The 18,373-nt window shown below is 40.3% G+C and overlaps 1 protein-coding gene across 1 annotated transcript in view; it reads right to left on the bottom strand.

The window, feature by feature from the left end:
- Window positions 1-4,323: 4,323 nt before the first annotated feature.
- Window positions 4,324-18,373, bottom strand: part of LOC143040091 (tyrosine-protein phosphatase non-receptor type 14-like) — a 60,254-nt gene continuing 46,204 nt past the window's right edge. Inside the window, exons 17-21 of the mRNA XM_076210774.1 lie at window positions 17,517-18,373; window positions 16,909-17,127; window positions 15,151-15,351; window positions 12,115-12,274; window positions 4,324-11,048 (exon numbers count right to left, since the gene is read on the bottom strand). The exon at window positions 17,517-18,373 is cut by the window's right edge and continues 1,198 nt beyond it. Of these exons, the coding sequence (XP_076066889.1) occupies window positions 10,753-11,048; window positions 12,115-12,274; window positions 15,151-15,351; window positions 16,909-17,127; window positions 17,517-18,373 (1,733 nt within the window). The 3' untranslated portion in view covers window positions 4,324-10,752. The remainder of the gene's footprint in view (window positions 11,049-12,114; window positions 12,275-15,150; window positions 15,352-16,908; window positions 17,128-17,516) is intronic.

Genomic DNA, 18,373 nt, shown 5'->3' on the forward strand with positions numbered 1-18,373 from the left:
ATTTACGTATTTACATAGTAATTTCGTCACTATCTTAGGATGGCGTTAGTTGCTTGCTTGAATGATTTTGATACAAACTTTGTGATAATCATACACGCAACCCCCCAAATACTTTATTTTTACAACACTGATCTACAAAAATTTAGCTGCTGGAGAAAAGACATAGGTTTCAGGCCACACCGTAGATGCTGAATCCAAATCTTTATAGTCAAACGTAGCCAATGCCGATTTTAAGTTATATAATTATCACATCCAATTACATTTGGTAACCATTTGCTGACCTAGCATTACTGGACTCGTAACTTACTGTAGAACACCTACTATGAAATACATAAATCATTAATAATAGTGTACATTAAATATATATATATATATATATATATATATATATATATATATATATATATATATATATATATATATATATATATACATTCGTTAAAAAGTAAGTAAAGAGGATTCAGTATTTAGATTACACAAATAAAAACATATATCTAGAGTAGACTAATATACTCATTTGTCTTTATTCAAGTACTAACGACATCGTAGACAGACGTTGCTGTGTGAATCATAATGAACTTTTATTACATTTGTGGAAAATAGTTCCCCCTCCCCCAACATATTTTCAATGGAAAATGTTTAATAAGACAAGGTCTACACATCTTTGCCGCAATGTTCGTAACCAGTCGAATGATAAATGCAAAGAAATTAATTTTGCCCTGCCAACGGTATAGCGTCATGCAATTACTGCGACTGCTACGTTTTATGACAAAAATTTATGGGTTTTCAAAGAAAGCGAAGTAAAAACAATACATATCCAGAAAGTCAGATCTTGAAGAGTTACCCAAAGACATCTGCATCCGAAACAGAACTCACGCAAGTGAGCCGAAAGAAAACGGACACAAAGTTTACAAAAACACCCTCTCGTTCAATCTACAATTTGTTCTTTTTTTTATTAGATAATTTCTTCCGTACTGGTTTGTCCAAGACTTCAGAGGTGAACTAAATTAACACATACATATTTTCTGAAAACATTCGTTGCCTTTACAACTTTAACAGCGTCGTACGGTATTGACATTACCCTCAGGTGAATAAAGTAACCCGTCCTCTCCCTGACGACAAAAGACAACTCCCAGTGACGTCATCGTGGCGAATGGGCCAATAAGGGAGGAGTTCATCGTTTCGATAAGGGGATCCCCATCGTCCAGACTTATTCAGCACTTTCCCTTGGTGGCAGAGTCAACTATGAACTGGATCGAACGATAACCTTATCAGTAAGCTTATCAGTAACCGTATCCGCCTTACCACTCCTATCAGGAGGACAATGGACTCTGAGTTGAGGAGCGCCTCTCAGGACAGCGCAGGACAAATTTACTTTCGGAAACGGGGAAAACGGAGAGGACACGGTGTGTTGGGTGGCTACTAAATAAAAGTCAAATTGTGGGAAACACACTGTAATCTCTGATACTGACAACTAATGCGTGTGTATACAACGAGAGCTGGCTCTCAACTGACGCCACGCTGCCAATTTGACGCGAACAGACAAGCATCGCATTTGCGATATCCAATATAATTACAATATACACAATAATTACACATAATTACAATAAATAATCAAACAACAAACAACAAAACATATGACAATTTTATAAAGAGGGGGAAACATATAATTCCCCTAATAAGCAACACACAATTACAATGTACGATAATGGTATGATGTACGACATACCACGCTAACACAACGGGATAAAATGGGCCTGGAGACTACGCGCAAAATCAAGATGTCACGATGCAAGAAAGCATAAGAAGGGGTGTTACTGTGCACAAACATGCATACGTACAAAAAAACGACTAAAACAGGAAACTCATACAACTGTGTGCGTGCGCACACACAAAATGTATACATAAATACATGCATACACACACGCGTGCGTCTACAGAATTATATGTAAAGAACGCCTTGATGAAGAGGACCTATTAAAGTAGGACAGAGGAAAAATAAGAGGACATGCAATGAAACTCAAAAAGGATAACTACAGAAGAGACCTGAAAAAAGAACAGCTTCCCACACAGAGTGACAGATATATGGAACAAATTAGATGAAAAAATAGTGTGTGCAAACACAATACAAGAATTTAAGAACAAACTTGATCTTGAGAGATACAAAAACGGGTCACCACGAGCATAGCTCCCCTTCCCGTATAATAAAACTAGGTAAATACAACTAGGTAGGTAAATACAAATACGTACATGCATAAACACGCGCATGTACACGATCGAACGCACACACCCGCACCCACGCAAGCACCCACCCACACAAGCACGTAATCTAAGACGATATCCCCACAACCATCCACCCATCCACCCACCCACATCCCAAATACCCACATAACCATCCACTCGCACCCCACACACGAACGCGCACGCACGTAATGTGGATGAGTCAATGACCCACATGTCCACGCAAGTCCTAAGTAATACAATGGCGAATCACCCACACCCACCCACACACACTCTCTCTCTCACTCACACACACACACACACACACACACACACACACACACACACACACACACACACACATGCACCCATCTTTACACAAAATCCTCATTTTTAACAGTATGATTTGCTTTCCTTCCTTTTTGTCTAAATTTTAATCAAGATATTACTGGGAGTAAAATGCCATTACCTAATGTCGTCTCCATAGTTATGCTACGAGTACTTCGCGTTCGAGCAGCAAGACGGTTTGAAATGTGACACATTTAGAGCAAGGCAGGAATTTGTTTACAAAGACTGTTTACGCAGTCTGTTGCCCCAATACGGCTTGTCCCGACATCAGAGAACTGAAGATCAGGCCTTCGTCACATAAAGTTTACAGAAGTGGTTCTCAAAACTTTCCACCTAACGGAACACTTTCATATTTGCTGGTACTCGGCGGAACCCCCAACGATCCTCTCACCAAATATAGATGGAACTCTCCCCACAAACACAAACACACACACAAACAAACAAACAGAAAAAGAACAGCTTTCCCCGCAGGGTAATAGACGTTTGGAACAAGTTAGATGAAATTGTAGTGTACAAAAACGATACACGAATTTTAAAAGCAGTCTAGATAAAACCAAGGTAAAACGAATACTCGTTTTACCTTGGATAAAACGAGATATGAAGACGGGATCCCACGAGCATAGCTCCCCGTAAAATACAACTAGGTAAACACACACACACGACAAAATAAAAGTGCATAGTACAGTACTCAGCATCACAATTCTGACCTATTTTAACAGACTTTTTTGACAGACTGTAAAAGATTTAAAACTAACCGACACGCACATATAGTGGTACACACGTACAGTTACTCTCCGTCTCACTCCTAAAATGCAAAATATTTCATCACTTTCATATTTTATTTTATTTATTCCTGTTCAAATAAATGAATAATTATATATATATATATTTTGCCACGAAACCCTTGAAATGTCTTCACGGAACCCACTGGTTTACAGAAACAAATGAGCGTCGAGTTGAGCCTTCGTTCTAGGTCCGCCTTCTTCATAAGCATTTGCACGTATGCAACCAATTGAATGACAGACAAAAATACGCTTTCTTTTCCTGTTGTCATCTTTCCTTAGAAGCGTTGTATATGAAAACCCGTGCAATAATTCTTTTCTTTTTCTCAAACTCACCAAAACGTACTGCGATTTGTATTGCTTCGTAACATTTCCTCGTTAACAGGACCTCGGAATTTTGCCTTGGCGTGTTAGTCAATTACTCTATGGGGGTTAGTAAAACAACAGCAATTTTTGTACGTCACCACATCCTGTATGCGAATTCCCACGACGTTTACCTGAAAGTGTAGTTGTCCTCGTAAACGATCAACATGACTGCGCAAAAGTTCTCCCTATACCTTATACCAAGATCTAAGAATATATTTAGACCTTGCCTCATACAACCCTGACGATGTTACTCATGATCTTTGCCCCATCAAAAAGACAGTGACCCAGGCTATACAAAATTGGATTGCACTTTCTATTACATAACCAGTTTCCACAAACTTCGAGACTTAATTCTCTAAATTCTTCTTAATCCATTAAAGCCAGTCTTGTTACCACCCTCATACACCTGCGAACAACGGTCCCTCTAAGCTGTGCGAATGTGCGCGTGCACGTTTTACAATTAGCGCACATAAAGAAAAAATGTGCACACATGGTTTTGAAATTATATTAAAATCCATTCAATAAAGAAGTTCCACCCAAACAACTTATAAATTGTCTAAAAATATGGTAATTTACCAACCGTCAAACCAATATTTTTTTCCTCTCTCTCTCTCTTTCCTAACTAGCGCTTCCATTGTATACGAAACGACTTTGCACACACATACTTTCACAGCAAAAAAATAGAGGAAACATTGCTTGCGAAAGAAACAACATATAATTCTGCGCAGTCAACGTTGATCATGTACGGGCCTTCTCGCATGCTGCAGCGTGTAGGTGTGTTCTAAACAAGATACCATACTTCGGTTTGGCGGGCCATAAACTCAACATTCTCGCGTCTGACAGAATTACCCCACCCCCTCCCCTTCCCTACACTCTGGCGCCACCGCTCCACATCTAATGTATCTCAATTAACCCATCAGTTGCCTCAGGTGTCTCAATCTCACTACACCGGAAAATATAAAATAAGTGTGTCAGTATGTGTTCGTGTATGTAGCTTAGCATAGCTGTTCTATGTACTTACCCTACATCGGCGAGCTGCTCCAGAAGATTTGAATGTGCCGTACAGTACACAATGATCCATGGTCTTTTACTGTACTTCTTATAATAAAACTGTCACAGAATACGTTCACTTACGAGTCACTGACATTGTTGGTACATTTTTTTTCATAAACACACACACAAAATTGCACACACTAGAAAATTTGAGAGAAATATATCAACGGTCGACTGGGGCCATTAGAGTTTAATTTTGACCTGTCTCAATAACTGGGGACCACTTCAGTAAGACTTGTGCCGTGACCACGCCTACTAATATGATGTAGTAAAAGAATACAAACATGATTGGCCGTCAGAGTCGTCATTTGTTGATGTTCAGCGAATCACGGTGTTTGAAAACAAACATCATAATTTAGTGAAATCGGATCTTTGGAAATGTGTATGTGCTTGTTGGGTACAAATAGAACGGCCAAGATTTAGTCCGTAACAACTTATCTGGAACAGCTCTACTGTCGTCTCTAAACCTTGTTTGTTTGAAAACGCGCGAAAAACGCAATGAACGAAAACAATAAAGCATTGAACGAAAGTCTACGAACCTCTCCAAAAAAAGTGACGCTCTTCACGTTTTTTTTTTTTTTTTTTGCGACAGGCAATCTTATTCAGCTGAAGTTACACATTAAGTTGACCTTATCTCAATTAACCCCTTGACACGGTGCCGTAATTTACGATTTTTGTTCTGGCTGACGTCTGACGATACATATTGAACTGAAGTTGAATGTCAAGAGGATTGATTGATTGATTGATTTATGAAATTTTTGGCTTGAAGGCAAAGCGCCGGAGGAACGTCAAGGAGAGCCTAACGCACTAAAGATACATGTTTTCAAGGTGCGCGGTTTGCTGTTTCAATGAGACATTGTGACACTTCTAAATACACATATTGTCGTCGTCAAACTTGTGGTGGTGGATTTGTCCGAATCCGCACCTGCGTCCGCACGGACCGTGGCAATATATATATTTTTCGCTATTGGGTCCTCTCTTTAATTTCGTATCCTTTCCTCCTACTGCACTGTGTGACGTCACATTTTCCTGCAGTTTTTTAATATGATCGTCCATACACCCTACGTAACATTATTTTTTGAATATGTCTAGAAAGGCTTGGTTAAGTTAGTGAAGGAGTTTCGAAGTCGGGGAAGGAATCTTTCTAGTCTTGCCAAAACTAATACAGATGCACTGTATGGAATATAATCATTAACACAAACAATTGTGATGGTCTGTCTCTTGAATATTGGCAGTTCATGGTTTGTTTCCCTAAAGCAACGAAGTCCACTAGTTTTTGGAAAGTGCGGAGCTCGGCTGGAAAAGGCCATTTCCATTATATTTTGAAAAGTAAAGTCTGCAATGACACACACACAAATGTGTGCAAGTTTGTGAGCGTGACGAAATTTTCCCCATAGGCATTTCTTGTCGAAGTTTTAAGAAGCGTTGTGTGTGACAATATTTGACTGATTTTCCTACAGCTCAGGTTTTCCGTTGACTTGAAATCTATGGAAGAAATATGTAGACTCCGTAAAACACCTTTCAATCTGTTATTTTGAGTCTATTGTTGAACAAAGATCTCTCCTAAACCATTCCATAATGCAAACTACAGCAACCCCTTTCGTCTATGTTCTGTCTGTCTTTCACATCGACCATCATTCTCTATGGCTTACATTCCTGTCTGATTCTATTTCCTATATTTGAATGCCTCAACATATTTAATTCCAGCCTCCTCTCACCCAGCATGCCCCCTTCTCGTTATTCTCAGCATTTATCTTTCCATTATACTCCATCACTATCAATTTCCAAGTCTCATAACCATTAGATCATAGTTGGCATTACATAAACTCTGCATTTCAGGCAGAAATAGATCCTCTAGTGATCAGAGCAACTCATTGCTTTGCGACAGTTCAACTAGTTTCTAATCATGTTAGCTTTTATTCCATTAAAACAAGTTTTGTTGGTAGTCCCTCACAGTGACAGACCGGCCAATCACAATACTGGGAAAATTTTCGGTGATGGTCCATCACTAACTGAAAAATCGTAAGAACTTGATTACGCTCTTCTCTGTCAAACAAGTTACTAGAATTTTTTTATATCTATGAGCGTCGAAAAATATTTACTTTCTGAAATTTGTAGACATTACTTTCTTCGTGAAAAAAATTGACATGGTTTTCTAGACTGTTTGCTGTCTAGGTGATTTGTACTTTTTAAATTACTGAATTTTGACTGTTGATATGTGCAAACCAAAAAACCCTCATGTCCCAGTCTTATACTTTGAAAACAACTTCAAATAATGCTTTCTGTATTACTCAGATTGGTTGTTGTATGGTTGAGATATTAGTTTTTCTTACAATTATTGTGATTTTCTAGTATGTGTATTATGCAAACATTAACGTGAATACATTGAAGTGTAACATCTTATTTGTCAAAACCTTTACTTTTATTTAATTCCTTTGACTAAATGAGCCCTTTTTAAGGTTCCCAGATTAAAATTTTGGACCCAGACCACCACTTCTCTTGTGAAACAGCATCAAAAGCTTTATTGAAGTGCTGACTGACCACTTCCTATCTTTACTGCTAGGTACCATCGCCAAAAGAAAGGATAAGTAATAGTAAGAATGAAGTTACTTCTTGATGGTTGGAAGAGTCTTGAGCTGCAGCTGAATATATTTTGTCTCAATCACTACCTTACACTGAGGACTGACTTCCCTGGTGGAAGTCCAACACAAGGAACGCCACAAGGTGTTGGCAAGGGGTCAGTTCATCTTCTTATAAGAAGAAAAGTGGGTCTGTAGGAAGGCCAAGCCCTCTGGCATGGGCAAGAATAGATAAACAAACAAGTGCATGTGAAATTCTTCTCTATTTCTCCTGGTCCAAGAAAGGATAAATGGATAATAAAACCACTCCTTTTCCAGAATAAATCATTTGGAAGTCTGTTAACATGGCACTTTTTTGAAATATACATAAATACTGCAATTAACACTTTTGTAATTTTCTTGAGGGGAGGGGGGAAGAGAGAGAGAGAGAGAGAGAGAGAGAGAGAGAGAGAGAGAGAGAGAGAGAGAGAGAGAGAGAGAGAGAGAGAGAGAGAGAGAGAGAGAGAGAGGAATTGAGGGAGGAAGGGTGTGTGAGAGAGTGAGAGGGGGGGGCATTGGGGAAGAGAAATACACACAAGCCATTACATTAAAAGTATGGATGGATAACAACACTCCCAACTCAGTAATACAACACTTTCCGAGAAGGGTAAACTGACTATCTATGATGAGGTGCCTATCCTAGGGAAGCGCCTGTTTAAGTACACCAGAATATCTTTAGGTCATTTTCTTTACTTTAAAATGGGCTAAAAACTATTCCTTCTTTGCACACAAAAATGCAGTGCTGACAGCTTGAAAAAGGCAAGGGGAAGGCACAGATTTATAATCATAATTGTTGCCTTGAGTTTCAACAGTTCGAAACCCGCAGCCCCTACTGTGGCTGGAAACAGTCCCCAGGCCCTCCCATAGATCTCTGTGGAAAGAAACTCTGGGCTGCTGTGTTGTATTAGTGTGTGACATGTTCTATGTCACTGGCTTATAGTAGTAACAGCAGCCATCAGGTGTTAGCTCTCCTCGGAAAAAATTGGAAAGACATTTAAAACTGATGAAAAGAGACATTGGGCCAAGTCTGGGAACAGAGCATCAGCCCCTCAGGGCTACACCTCCAGATAGAGGTGAAGGCGTTGATGAGTTTTGAAGATGGGCTGCTGGGAGCTGATTCTCTCTGACGTCCATCTTGCAGGACCAACACTGCACAGATTCATAAATGATTGTCATGAGCACAAATGGCCACTGCTGGCCCATATAGTAGTACATTCTGACCTTAAGAGCACATAAAGGAAGCACATTTCAACTGGTAAGAATGATAAACACGCAAATATATACAAACACACATATTCATTTACATCTATGATATATGTAGTCACAAAGAAAAAATATATACATCTTCATAGAATTATAGTCCTCCCTAACTTACATGCTATATGTGTCATGCACTTGGGTTTATTTTTACAAACGAAACAATAAAAGGTTGGAAGCATCTTCAGCAGAATATGAATTTCTTCCGATTAATCTATCACAAGATACCTGCCACACATAAAATAGCTACCCATGCAAGTTTTGGTATGTAATTAAAAGGAAAAGGGTCCATTAAAATCTTTTAGATCTTGTTAAACATTCTATGCACTGGGAAAATGGAGGTGGAAGTACTAAAGAAAATTGTAACGTAGGTAAAATTTTATACTAATTGGTTCTGTCGACCTGCCGAATTATGTAGTCATTAAACAATGTCAAAACTGATCTAAATGCATTACATACACTCCTGTGTCTGCCAATTCTTTCATAAATACAAGCCATACTTCAGGTAAACTCATTGCTTATATATACATATATATATATATATTCATACTGTATATATATGCATATATACACACACACATGCATGCATGCACACACACACACCTACACTGTTTATATCATTGTGAGAATATTCTGGCAATAACTTCAGATGCATTTGAGCAACTTCTGGACAATGAGATGATAATCTTGAATAAAGAACAGATCTACAGCAACAAATTGGTCAGGTGGATGTAAATCACTGCTAACATTAATGAACAAAATAGTCCATATCCGAACTTAGAGGATATGTTCTTTGAGAAAACATCTGGGAGGAAATCCTACAATTAGTGAGAGAATCCTGCAAATGAAGGTGGGGAGGAGCCTTCCTCGAGTTATTGCCACAGAAACTTACACATGATATCTATTGACGCCTTTAGCAGGAAATATATCTTTACTTTTTCCAACTTTACCAAGCTAAAGGGTGCCTTGTACCTTACAATTGGCTAAGCCTATTTTATTTCAACACTTCATCAAGAAGTATGGCATTATTGACTTTCTTCTTTTAGACACTATTGCCAATTAATCTTAATAAATTAGATGTTCTGTGTCCAATACAAGGATAAGGAGCCTCCAAAGACTAATCCACTTCAAACACTAATCTTGATCATTTGTCAGGGATAGCAAGGAGGTGAGGTCAGAGGGACTGGGCCAATAAGCCAAGGCTTACCTTGACTGTTATCACAAAAAAGCCAACACAGCCAACAATAATATTATATGTAATACATTCCATTGCAATAAAAAATATAAATATAATTATCTACAGAAATTCAGAATTAAAAAAGAAAACCTGGTCACTAATGTTTCTGATTTTGCAGTATAACAACTTGTGGCATTTCAGTGTATCGTACCAATTCTTAAAAACACAAAACAAAAATGAACATATTTTACAAAATGCATGTACACACACTGTGTAAACTTCTTCAACTTCCCATGCTACTACTATAAATATCACACAATTGGAAGTACCATAAACTTATGAATAACCTATTTACACACTGATGAACACGGTTTATGACATGGCTCTGTAAAAGAACGTCAGAGCAAGCGTTGAAGTATATGATGCATGACATTCCCATTTGTCTCCATGTTTGCACAAATGGGTTTCTTAATATATCAGTTACAAGCTGGATTTGATTGTCTATATCATCCCTCTACTACCAGCCCAACTCATCAAGAAAAGTATCAACATTGCTTGTGAAAACCCAAGCAGAACTGCTGCAGCTGATGCTCATACACATGAATGTATGCATACACACATGCACAAGTACATATGTATCCATGCACATACATCCATACACACACACACAAACATGGCAGGCTCCACACAAACACCACTGCTGCTATCCAGGTACAATGATCACAGATGAGCTCAAATCTCTGTACAGAAAACTGAAGCTTGTTTATTATATGCTTTTTCAAACACTGCCCACCAAGTTCCAGTCCGTCCTGATATGTGCTGCAATTTTGGTAATTTCTACTTCAACATAATAGCCTCCAAACAAAACTCAAACCCTAACAACAGGGAATGAGACAGAAATTGATCCAAAAATGCCATGTCAACGCAAGCTTTAAATAAGCCTGGCTCTATTGAGATACACAATGAGCACCTGATAGGCAAACTTGTACTGCGCTACGGTCTGCACAAGGGCCATCCTTTGTTGGCGCAAGTGAAGGAGGACCTTTGGGGGATCCAGGGGAAGGTTATGGTCAGCAGCATGGAGGAGGAGGTCACACAGAAGAGTTACCCCTGACCGACCAACACCTGCTGAACAGTGGACGAGAACAGGAGTGTTGCGGTTCCTTCCAACCCCAGACACTTCTCCAAATGTGTGCCGACGAAGAGTACTCATCTCCTCAAGGAAATCTGGTCAAAATAAAAGGAAAAGTTTAAAATATATAGACATATGTATGCATGTTGTGTGTATGTGTGTACATGTATGTGTATGTATGTGTCTAAGTTATCGGAAAAATTTCAAACACTGGACTCAGAGTAACAGAATTAGTGTTTGAAAATTTGCAGATAACATGGCTCCTAGACTCCAGCTCTTTATGAACTTATGTGTCAATCTATATACCAAGAGCTTTTCCCCCTTATAAGGGAGGTAGCCAAGTCAAAGCACATACCTACTCCCACCCATTCCACTCCCATCCGCCACTCTTTCCTCTCTCATCTTAGCTCCTCATGGATGAGAGGTCATCCCTGTATCCCACCTACTGCCTGGGTCAGAAGCAATGTAGCAAGACACAGTACATCCACAACAAGGGAACTGCACTTAATCAGCAATGCCGAATATATGAAGCAGCCTTTCTGTATGCCTGTATATGTATACATGTGTATGTGTATATTATATATATATATATATATATATATATATATATATATATATACACACACACACACACACACACATACATATATATTGGCTAGGATCAAGTCCTCAGCCTGACAACATCTCAGTTTCCGAATATGCTTCCATTGAGCTACTTACTCCTGTTTATCTTGATTGTGTTTGCAAAGAATTAGAATGAAAAAAGTTTATGTGGTAAATGAATATCTGTGTACTCTGGACCATCTAGTATCAGTTAACATGTGTGTGTGTGTGTGTATATTTTATATATATATAACAAAGGAGGTAGTCAAAAAACAAAGGCATAAAATCCACTCCCACCCATTCCATCCCCACATATTCCACTCCCATCCACCCCACTCCCTCCCTCTTATCTTGGCTCCTCCTGGATGACGGGTCATCCATGCATCTTGTCCACTGCCCTTGGTCAGAAGCAGTGAGCTACCAAAAAATTCTTAGTCCCTCTCTCATGCCTAGTCACCTCGATTTGTGGGTTATGGCATACAAAATGACACAAGATTTTATAATTTTGCAAGATAAACCCATATGCAATATGCTGTGATGAAGACAACACATTCTTACTTATGAATCCTTGGATGTCCTCTGGGCAGCCGTGGTCAGCCCAATCTGTGAACTGCAAGTGCCAGACAGCTCGAGTACGGCGAGAAGGGGCATGCACCAGCTGAAGACGGCTTGTCACATGCGAGCCTGTCACAGTGCTCATTTTGCGATAAATGCGATACTGAAAAGTAAGAAATAATAAATAAATTAAATAAGAAGGTATATCAATCTTCCACTTTCTTCACCAGGAAAACATTTACTTAGTTGTTGTTTATTGATAACACTGTACTCATTTTGCTATAAATGCGATACTGAAATGTAAGAAAAAACAAGATTAAATAAAATAAAAAGGTATATCAATCTTCCACTTTCTTCACCAAGAAAATATTTACTTAGTTGTTGTTTTGTTGATAACACTATGCTTGTTGATGATTCAGAGAATAGACTGAAGAGGTTGTTGGTGAAGTTTGAAAGCTGAGAGTGAATATGAGCAAAAAGATGGTGATGAGAACCAAAATGAGTGGTGATGGTAATGGGTTGGATATGAGTTTGAGGGGTTAGAGCCCAGGAAGAAGTGGTTTTAGGTATTTGAGATCACACGTGGCAATTTTGAGTAATGGAAGTAGGTGAGCTTGAGAAAAGGAGGCAAGTAGATATCTAGAGGGAATGAAAAGTATTATGAGAAATATGTATCTGGATGGCAGTATTCAGGAGGTGCTGAGATAAGAGGGAGGGTGGAGGGGTGTGGAGTGTATTCAGGGATGGAATGGGTGGGAATGATTTTATGCCTTTTTCTTTTTGGCTACCCCCCTTGTAAGGGGGAAATAGCCTTGGTATATGTATGTATGTATCTGGAATGTAAAGAGAAGGTTGTATGAAGGAGTAATTGTGCACATGACAGTCACTGGTGAGAAATGTAGTAACACATTTGTAAATCACAACTAACACCACAGTCGGACGAAAGAAAGAGTTGAGCAAGCAAAACTATATACTGAAGAGGATTGCAGTTAGCAATCAAAATATATAGGTTCGCTTATCTTAGCACCAGGAGGTGCTAAGATAAGAAGGAGGGTGGAGGGGTGTGGAGTGTATTCAGGGATGGAATGGGTGGGAATGATTTTATGCCTTTTCCTTTTTGGCTACCTCCCTTGTAAGGGGGAAAAAGCCTTGGTATATGTATGTATGTATGCTTACTCAACTCTTTCTTTCATCCTACTGTGGTGTTAGTTGTGACATGACATAGTATGCATCAGAGACTTAGAATTTGAGGGGGTAGAAAGAAAATGCCTGAAAGTGTTTGTGATGAAGAGTATGATGTGTGATTGGTGTTTGTTACAAATATGGACAGAGTGAGAAATGTGCAGGTAAGGCAGGGCCCCGACATGGGTAAGTGCCACCCCGGGGGATAAGTCGAAAAGTGCCACACTTCCCCACACACACACACCACCACTACCACCACCTTCCACATCTATGGTCACTGGTACAATTCACATGTAACATTCATCCACAAAACATTTATACACACATCATTCATGCACACAACTCATGATAAATAAATCATGCATTAAAAGTACATTTGGGGGAATTTGCTTTACCTTCTTCTCAGCAAAAGTGCCAACCCCCCAAAATGTGTTGCCCCGGGGCATTGTCTGCCCCTACCCCTCCCCTTGCTGGGGCCCTGCAGATATTCACCTTGGTCTTTGGATCACGTGTTGGACTCGTGATCGACAGCTATTTCCCTCCCGGAAGAGAGCTCAGAGCTCGTATGACCGATCTACGGGTAATGCTATGACCTTACACATCCCCAACTCCCTGCCCACGAGAGTCAGAGTAACGACCTGAAGCGCAGTGATACCGAAATAATTTCGGCCCTGGGCAGGATTCGAACCAAGCACTGCGAGCACCACCGCGCTGGCAGTCCAGTGCTCTACCAACCGTGCCACCGAGTCGTGTGTGAGGCAGAGGTTGGGTACATGAATGATTGTGCTCATGAGTGTATGAAGTAAACTTAGAATTTGGGGGAGATTGAAAGTAGTAGCCTAGATGTATTTGTAACAAAGTATTTGAGGTATGACAGGTGTTTATTACAAGCTTGCACAGTGAGAAATTTGGAGATGAGGCAGACAGTGAGGGAAGAAAGAGCTGTTGGATAGGGTACATCAAATAGTGGAGGTGGTTTGAAACAAAAACAATGTGAAAAACAGTATTGATTGATGTGAATTTGTGAGGAAGACCAAGAGAGGTGGTTAGACAGGATAAAGGAGGCAATGGATGCAAGAGGAAGTGGGGTGACATTAACCCATTTTCTTTGTAAACTGTTTATCTATATATAGCTTTTTCCCCCTTATAAGGGAGGTAGCTATGTCAGTCACGAACCTATTCCCACCCATTTAACTCCCCTCTACCACCCTTTCCACCCCTCCCATCTCAGCTCCTCATGGATGACGGGTCATCCCTGCATTCACCAACTGCCCTGGGTCAAACGCAATGCAGCAAGACACAGTAAATCCACAGCAAGGCCATTTCACTTAATCAGTGACCACCCGCTCTGTTTATACTTATGATTTACTCAAATACTGATCAGTTTTACAATCATCCATGCTCAAAGGCCTATCCAGAGAAACAAGCTCCCCCAGATACAATCATCACAGAGAAGACATCGAACGTCTCATTTAACACTGCTACACCCTTGGCATACCCAACAACATCCCATTTCTCCCTTGAGTGACTCATGGGCAAATCCAGTGGCTACAGCCAGTTACTTGGGAGCCGTGAGTCTCCTGCAAAAAAGTTGAGACAACGGGCTAATGCAGCATTTCTCAACCAGGGTTCCACGGAACCCTAAGGTTCCGCAAAAGGTTATTGTAATAATGTAATATAGACATCATCCTATCTAACCTATTATTACGAAAATAAAATGAGAAGATATGATATATGTGTTTTTTGTTTGTTTGTTTGTTTTTGCACGGGGGTTCCTTGAGACATGCAATTTATTTTAAAGGTTACGCAAGGGTGATTGAGAAACACTGGGCTAATGGGACCAATTCCATCACTTACCTGGCCACACTCGACACTGGTGCCATCTGTCTGAGGCCAATAGGGGAAGCTTTTGCCTGTCTGTGTGTCACCCACAACAGATGTCAGCATGACAATGAGATGAACATCACACTCCCACACCAACTGCCAAAAGTGTGACACAGTGTTCATAAGGGGACCTTGACCACAGATGTAGAACCGCTGGCTCTCTCCAACTGTTGCCTGGGGAAATAGAAAATAAAATGAGCCAACATGTATGAAAGAAAATGTATCTTCTAGTATACATTTCTTAAGAATATTTGAATGAAAGTAAGATGCAGCATGAGGAAATGTGAGGGAGGTGCTGCAGGTGAACAAATGAAACGAGTAGAACAGAAAGGATACCAGGCAAAGCTGATAAAAACATATATACATATACCAAAGGCTACACAGGGGGTAGCCAAAAAGAAAAAGACATAGAAACCACTCCCACTCATTCCATTTCCTATATATTCCACTCCCCTCCACCCTCCTCCCTCCCTCTTATCTTGGCACCTCCTGGATGACGGGTAATCCGTGCATCCTGTCCACTGCATATGATGTAGTAAAAAATAGAGGAGAAACAGTTGGAAGGAATGGGTGTGTATCAAGGAAGAAGTACTAGTGAGTGCAAAGACAATACATGTGATGAAGAGGACAGGAGGGTGCAGAAAGAGGCAGCAAATGGTGGGATGAAGAGGTACATGCATACATACATATACCAAAGGCTCTTTTCTCCCTTCCACCGGAGGTAACCAAAAGACAAGGGCATAGAAACCACTCCCACCCATTCCATCCCCTACATTCTCCATTCCCCTCTACCCTCTTCCCTCCCTCTTATCTTGGCAACTCATGGATGAAGGGTTATCCCTGCATCTTGTCCACTCCCCTAGGTCAGAAGCAGTGTCGCAAGAAGTGGGAGCAAAAAAGTATTTGTTAAAGTGTTCATTGTTGTCATCTGGCTGAGGGCAGCCATATTGGATTTGTGTGGTTCAGTGAACAGACACCAGGTGGCAGTGTTGTTGAGCTACTATGTGGAGTCCTGGGTCCCCAGTATAAAGGAAGTGGTGATTGAAGCAAGTTTGGTCTATCAGTAATCATATAAAGACCTCTTACTATCAACTTGAATGGTACTTTATCCACCTTTTCACATGCGGAGAGCTGACAATTGGCAACGACTTCCCTCCCCCTACTCCTACTATTAGAACTGGGTGACTGAAACTCTCCTGCACAAATACAACACATCAATCCACTGCCTCTGGTCCAAAGTTTCTTCCCATAGAGCTCTATGGGAGGGTCTGAGAACCACAGCCAGCCAATGTAAGAATGAAGGTTTCCAGTTATTGAAACTCAAAGCAATGATCACCTTCATCCCTCTACTATACAAAGAACTTGTCAGCTGAATGAAATAACCTGGTATTAGCCAGAAAATAATTCCCAAAGCTTTCCACCACACTGAAGGAATCACGATAGTTTTAACCCAGACTACTATGATGCACCCTGTCCTCAGTAAAATCAACTGGCAACTAATTAAAACAGGATCCTTAACCACTTCCATAAGGTGATGCCTACATAGGCGGCATGAGGAGCAAGTGGGTACTCGAAGATGTATATTTATTGTAGTCGTATCTACGTAATTTCCATTCTCTCTAAACTGGCTTCTTCAATTTTCTATGGTTATCAAAATACACGGGTGAAAGAGAATGAACGATTGAGCACTGACTTTATCTTTTATAATGCGATTATTATGACGCAACTTACTGTAATATGTGATGCATTGACGTATCCAGCCTTATTGTCCTTTGCTGGGGTGATCTGCACTCTATTTTCCTCATATGGCAGTATATCCTTGTATCGGTTTCGAGTAACATTCTCAGACCGTAAAGCTGTTGTAAAATCTGCACTAGGTTTCTTACGAGGTATGGCCTCAAACTCTTGCAAAATATCTGAACTATACAACTTCTTAATCATTTCCTGAATCTGCGGACACAAGAACAATATTTACTTATACGATATCTAGTAACATTATAGTTCAATTCCACTTGCAAACTGTTTTTGCTCAATTTCTGTATACTCTATTGACTAATTATATTTCCAAAAAGAAAGTTATTGAGCTTAAATCAAACTTCTAAGGCATCATTCAATGAATATGCTAACTTCTGTTTTTGCTCAATTTCTGTATACTCTATTGACTAATTATATTTCCAAAAAGAAAGTTATTGAGCTTAAATCAAACTTCTAAGGCATCATTCAATGAATATGCTAACTTTAACCTAGAGCAGAAGATAGTCTTCATGTAATATAAATTAGTATTCGACAATGAAGAAAAAAGTATTCAGTAACTACATTTAACAAAATAAAACCCTTACTCTAGAATCCCTTAAGGTGGCTGACATGTTTTCTGCTCCTAGAAGGACATCTGGTGTTGTACTCAGGGTTTCTTTCGAGGATTCCGCTTTCGACTTATCCTTCGTTGGTGCAGATTCCCCAGCAGGTAACGAGCATGCCTTCCGAGGTGCCGATCCGGGACTCGTTTTAGGATGTGCCATATTAGGACTTGTTTTTGGTTGTGCTGTGGTGGGACCTGTCTTAGCCTGGGCTGTACTGGAACTCACATTGGACTGGGCTGTGTTGGGACTTGTCTTGGGTTGCACAGCTGATGGGCTGGCATTTGGCTGCGTTGCCACAGCAGAAAGTGCGTCTGATTGGCCTGCAAACACCACAGGTCCTCCGACGGCTCCCCACTTCTTCCGGGGAGACATTCTGGCTTCAGCTCTATCAACCTCGGGCTCTGCAGCGGAAGTGACCTGCTGAGTGGACTGCGACTTACTTGATGGTGCTTGTTTTACTTGCAGCTGTTTTTGGGTCTGTTGAGTCTGCTGCTGCTGCTGCTGCTTCTGCTGTAGCTGCTGTTGATTCTGAAGTTGTTGCTGCCGTATTTGATGAAGCTGCTGCGGTTGTTGTTGTTGTTGTTGTTTCAGCTGAGATTGGTTCTGTATCTGCTGTTGCTGGCGCTGAAGTTGCTGCTGTCTTTGAAGCTGCTGCTGTTGCATATGCTGCTGTTGTAGCTGCTGTTGTTTCAAATGCTGCTGCTGCTGCAATGATAAATTTGAATGCTGTAGTTGTGGCTGTTGTTGCTGCTGCTGAGGCTGCTGTTGCTGTTGTTGAGGCTGCTGTTGTTGTTGCTGCTGCTGCTGTTGTTGATGCTGCTGTTGTTGTTGCTGCT

Source organism: Oratosquilla oratoria, chromosome 27 (genome assembly GCF_046742065.1).
Source record: "Oratosquilla oratoria isolate Oo_2021 chromosome 27, ASM4674206v1, whole genome shotgun sequence".
NCBI classification, from domain to species: domain Eukaryota; kingdom Metazoa; phylum Arthropoda; class Malacostraca; order Stomatopoda; family Squillidae; genus Oratosquilla; species Oratosquilla oratoria.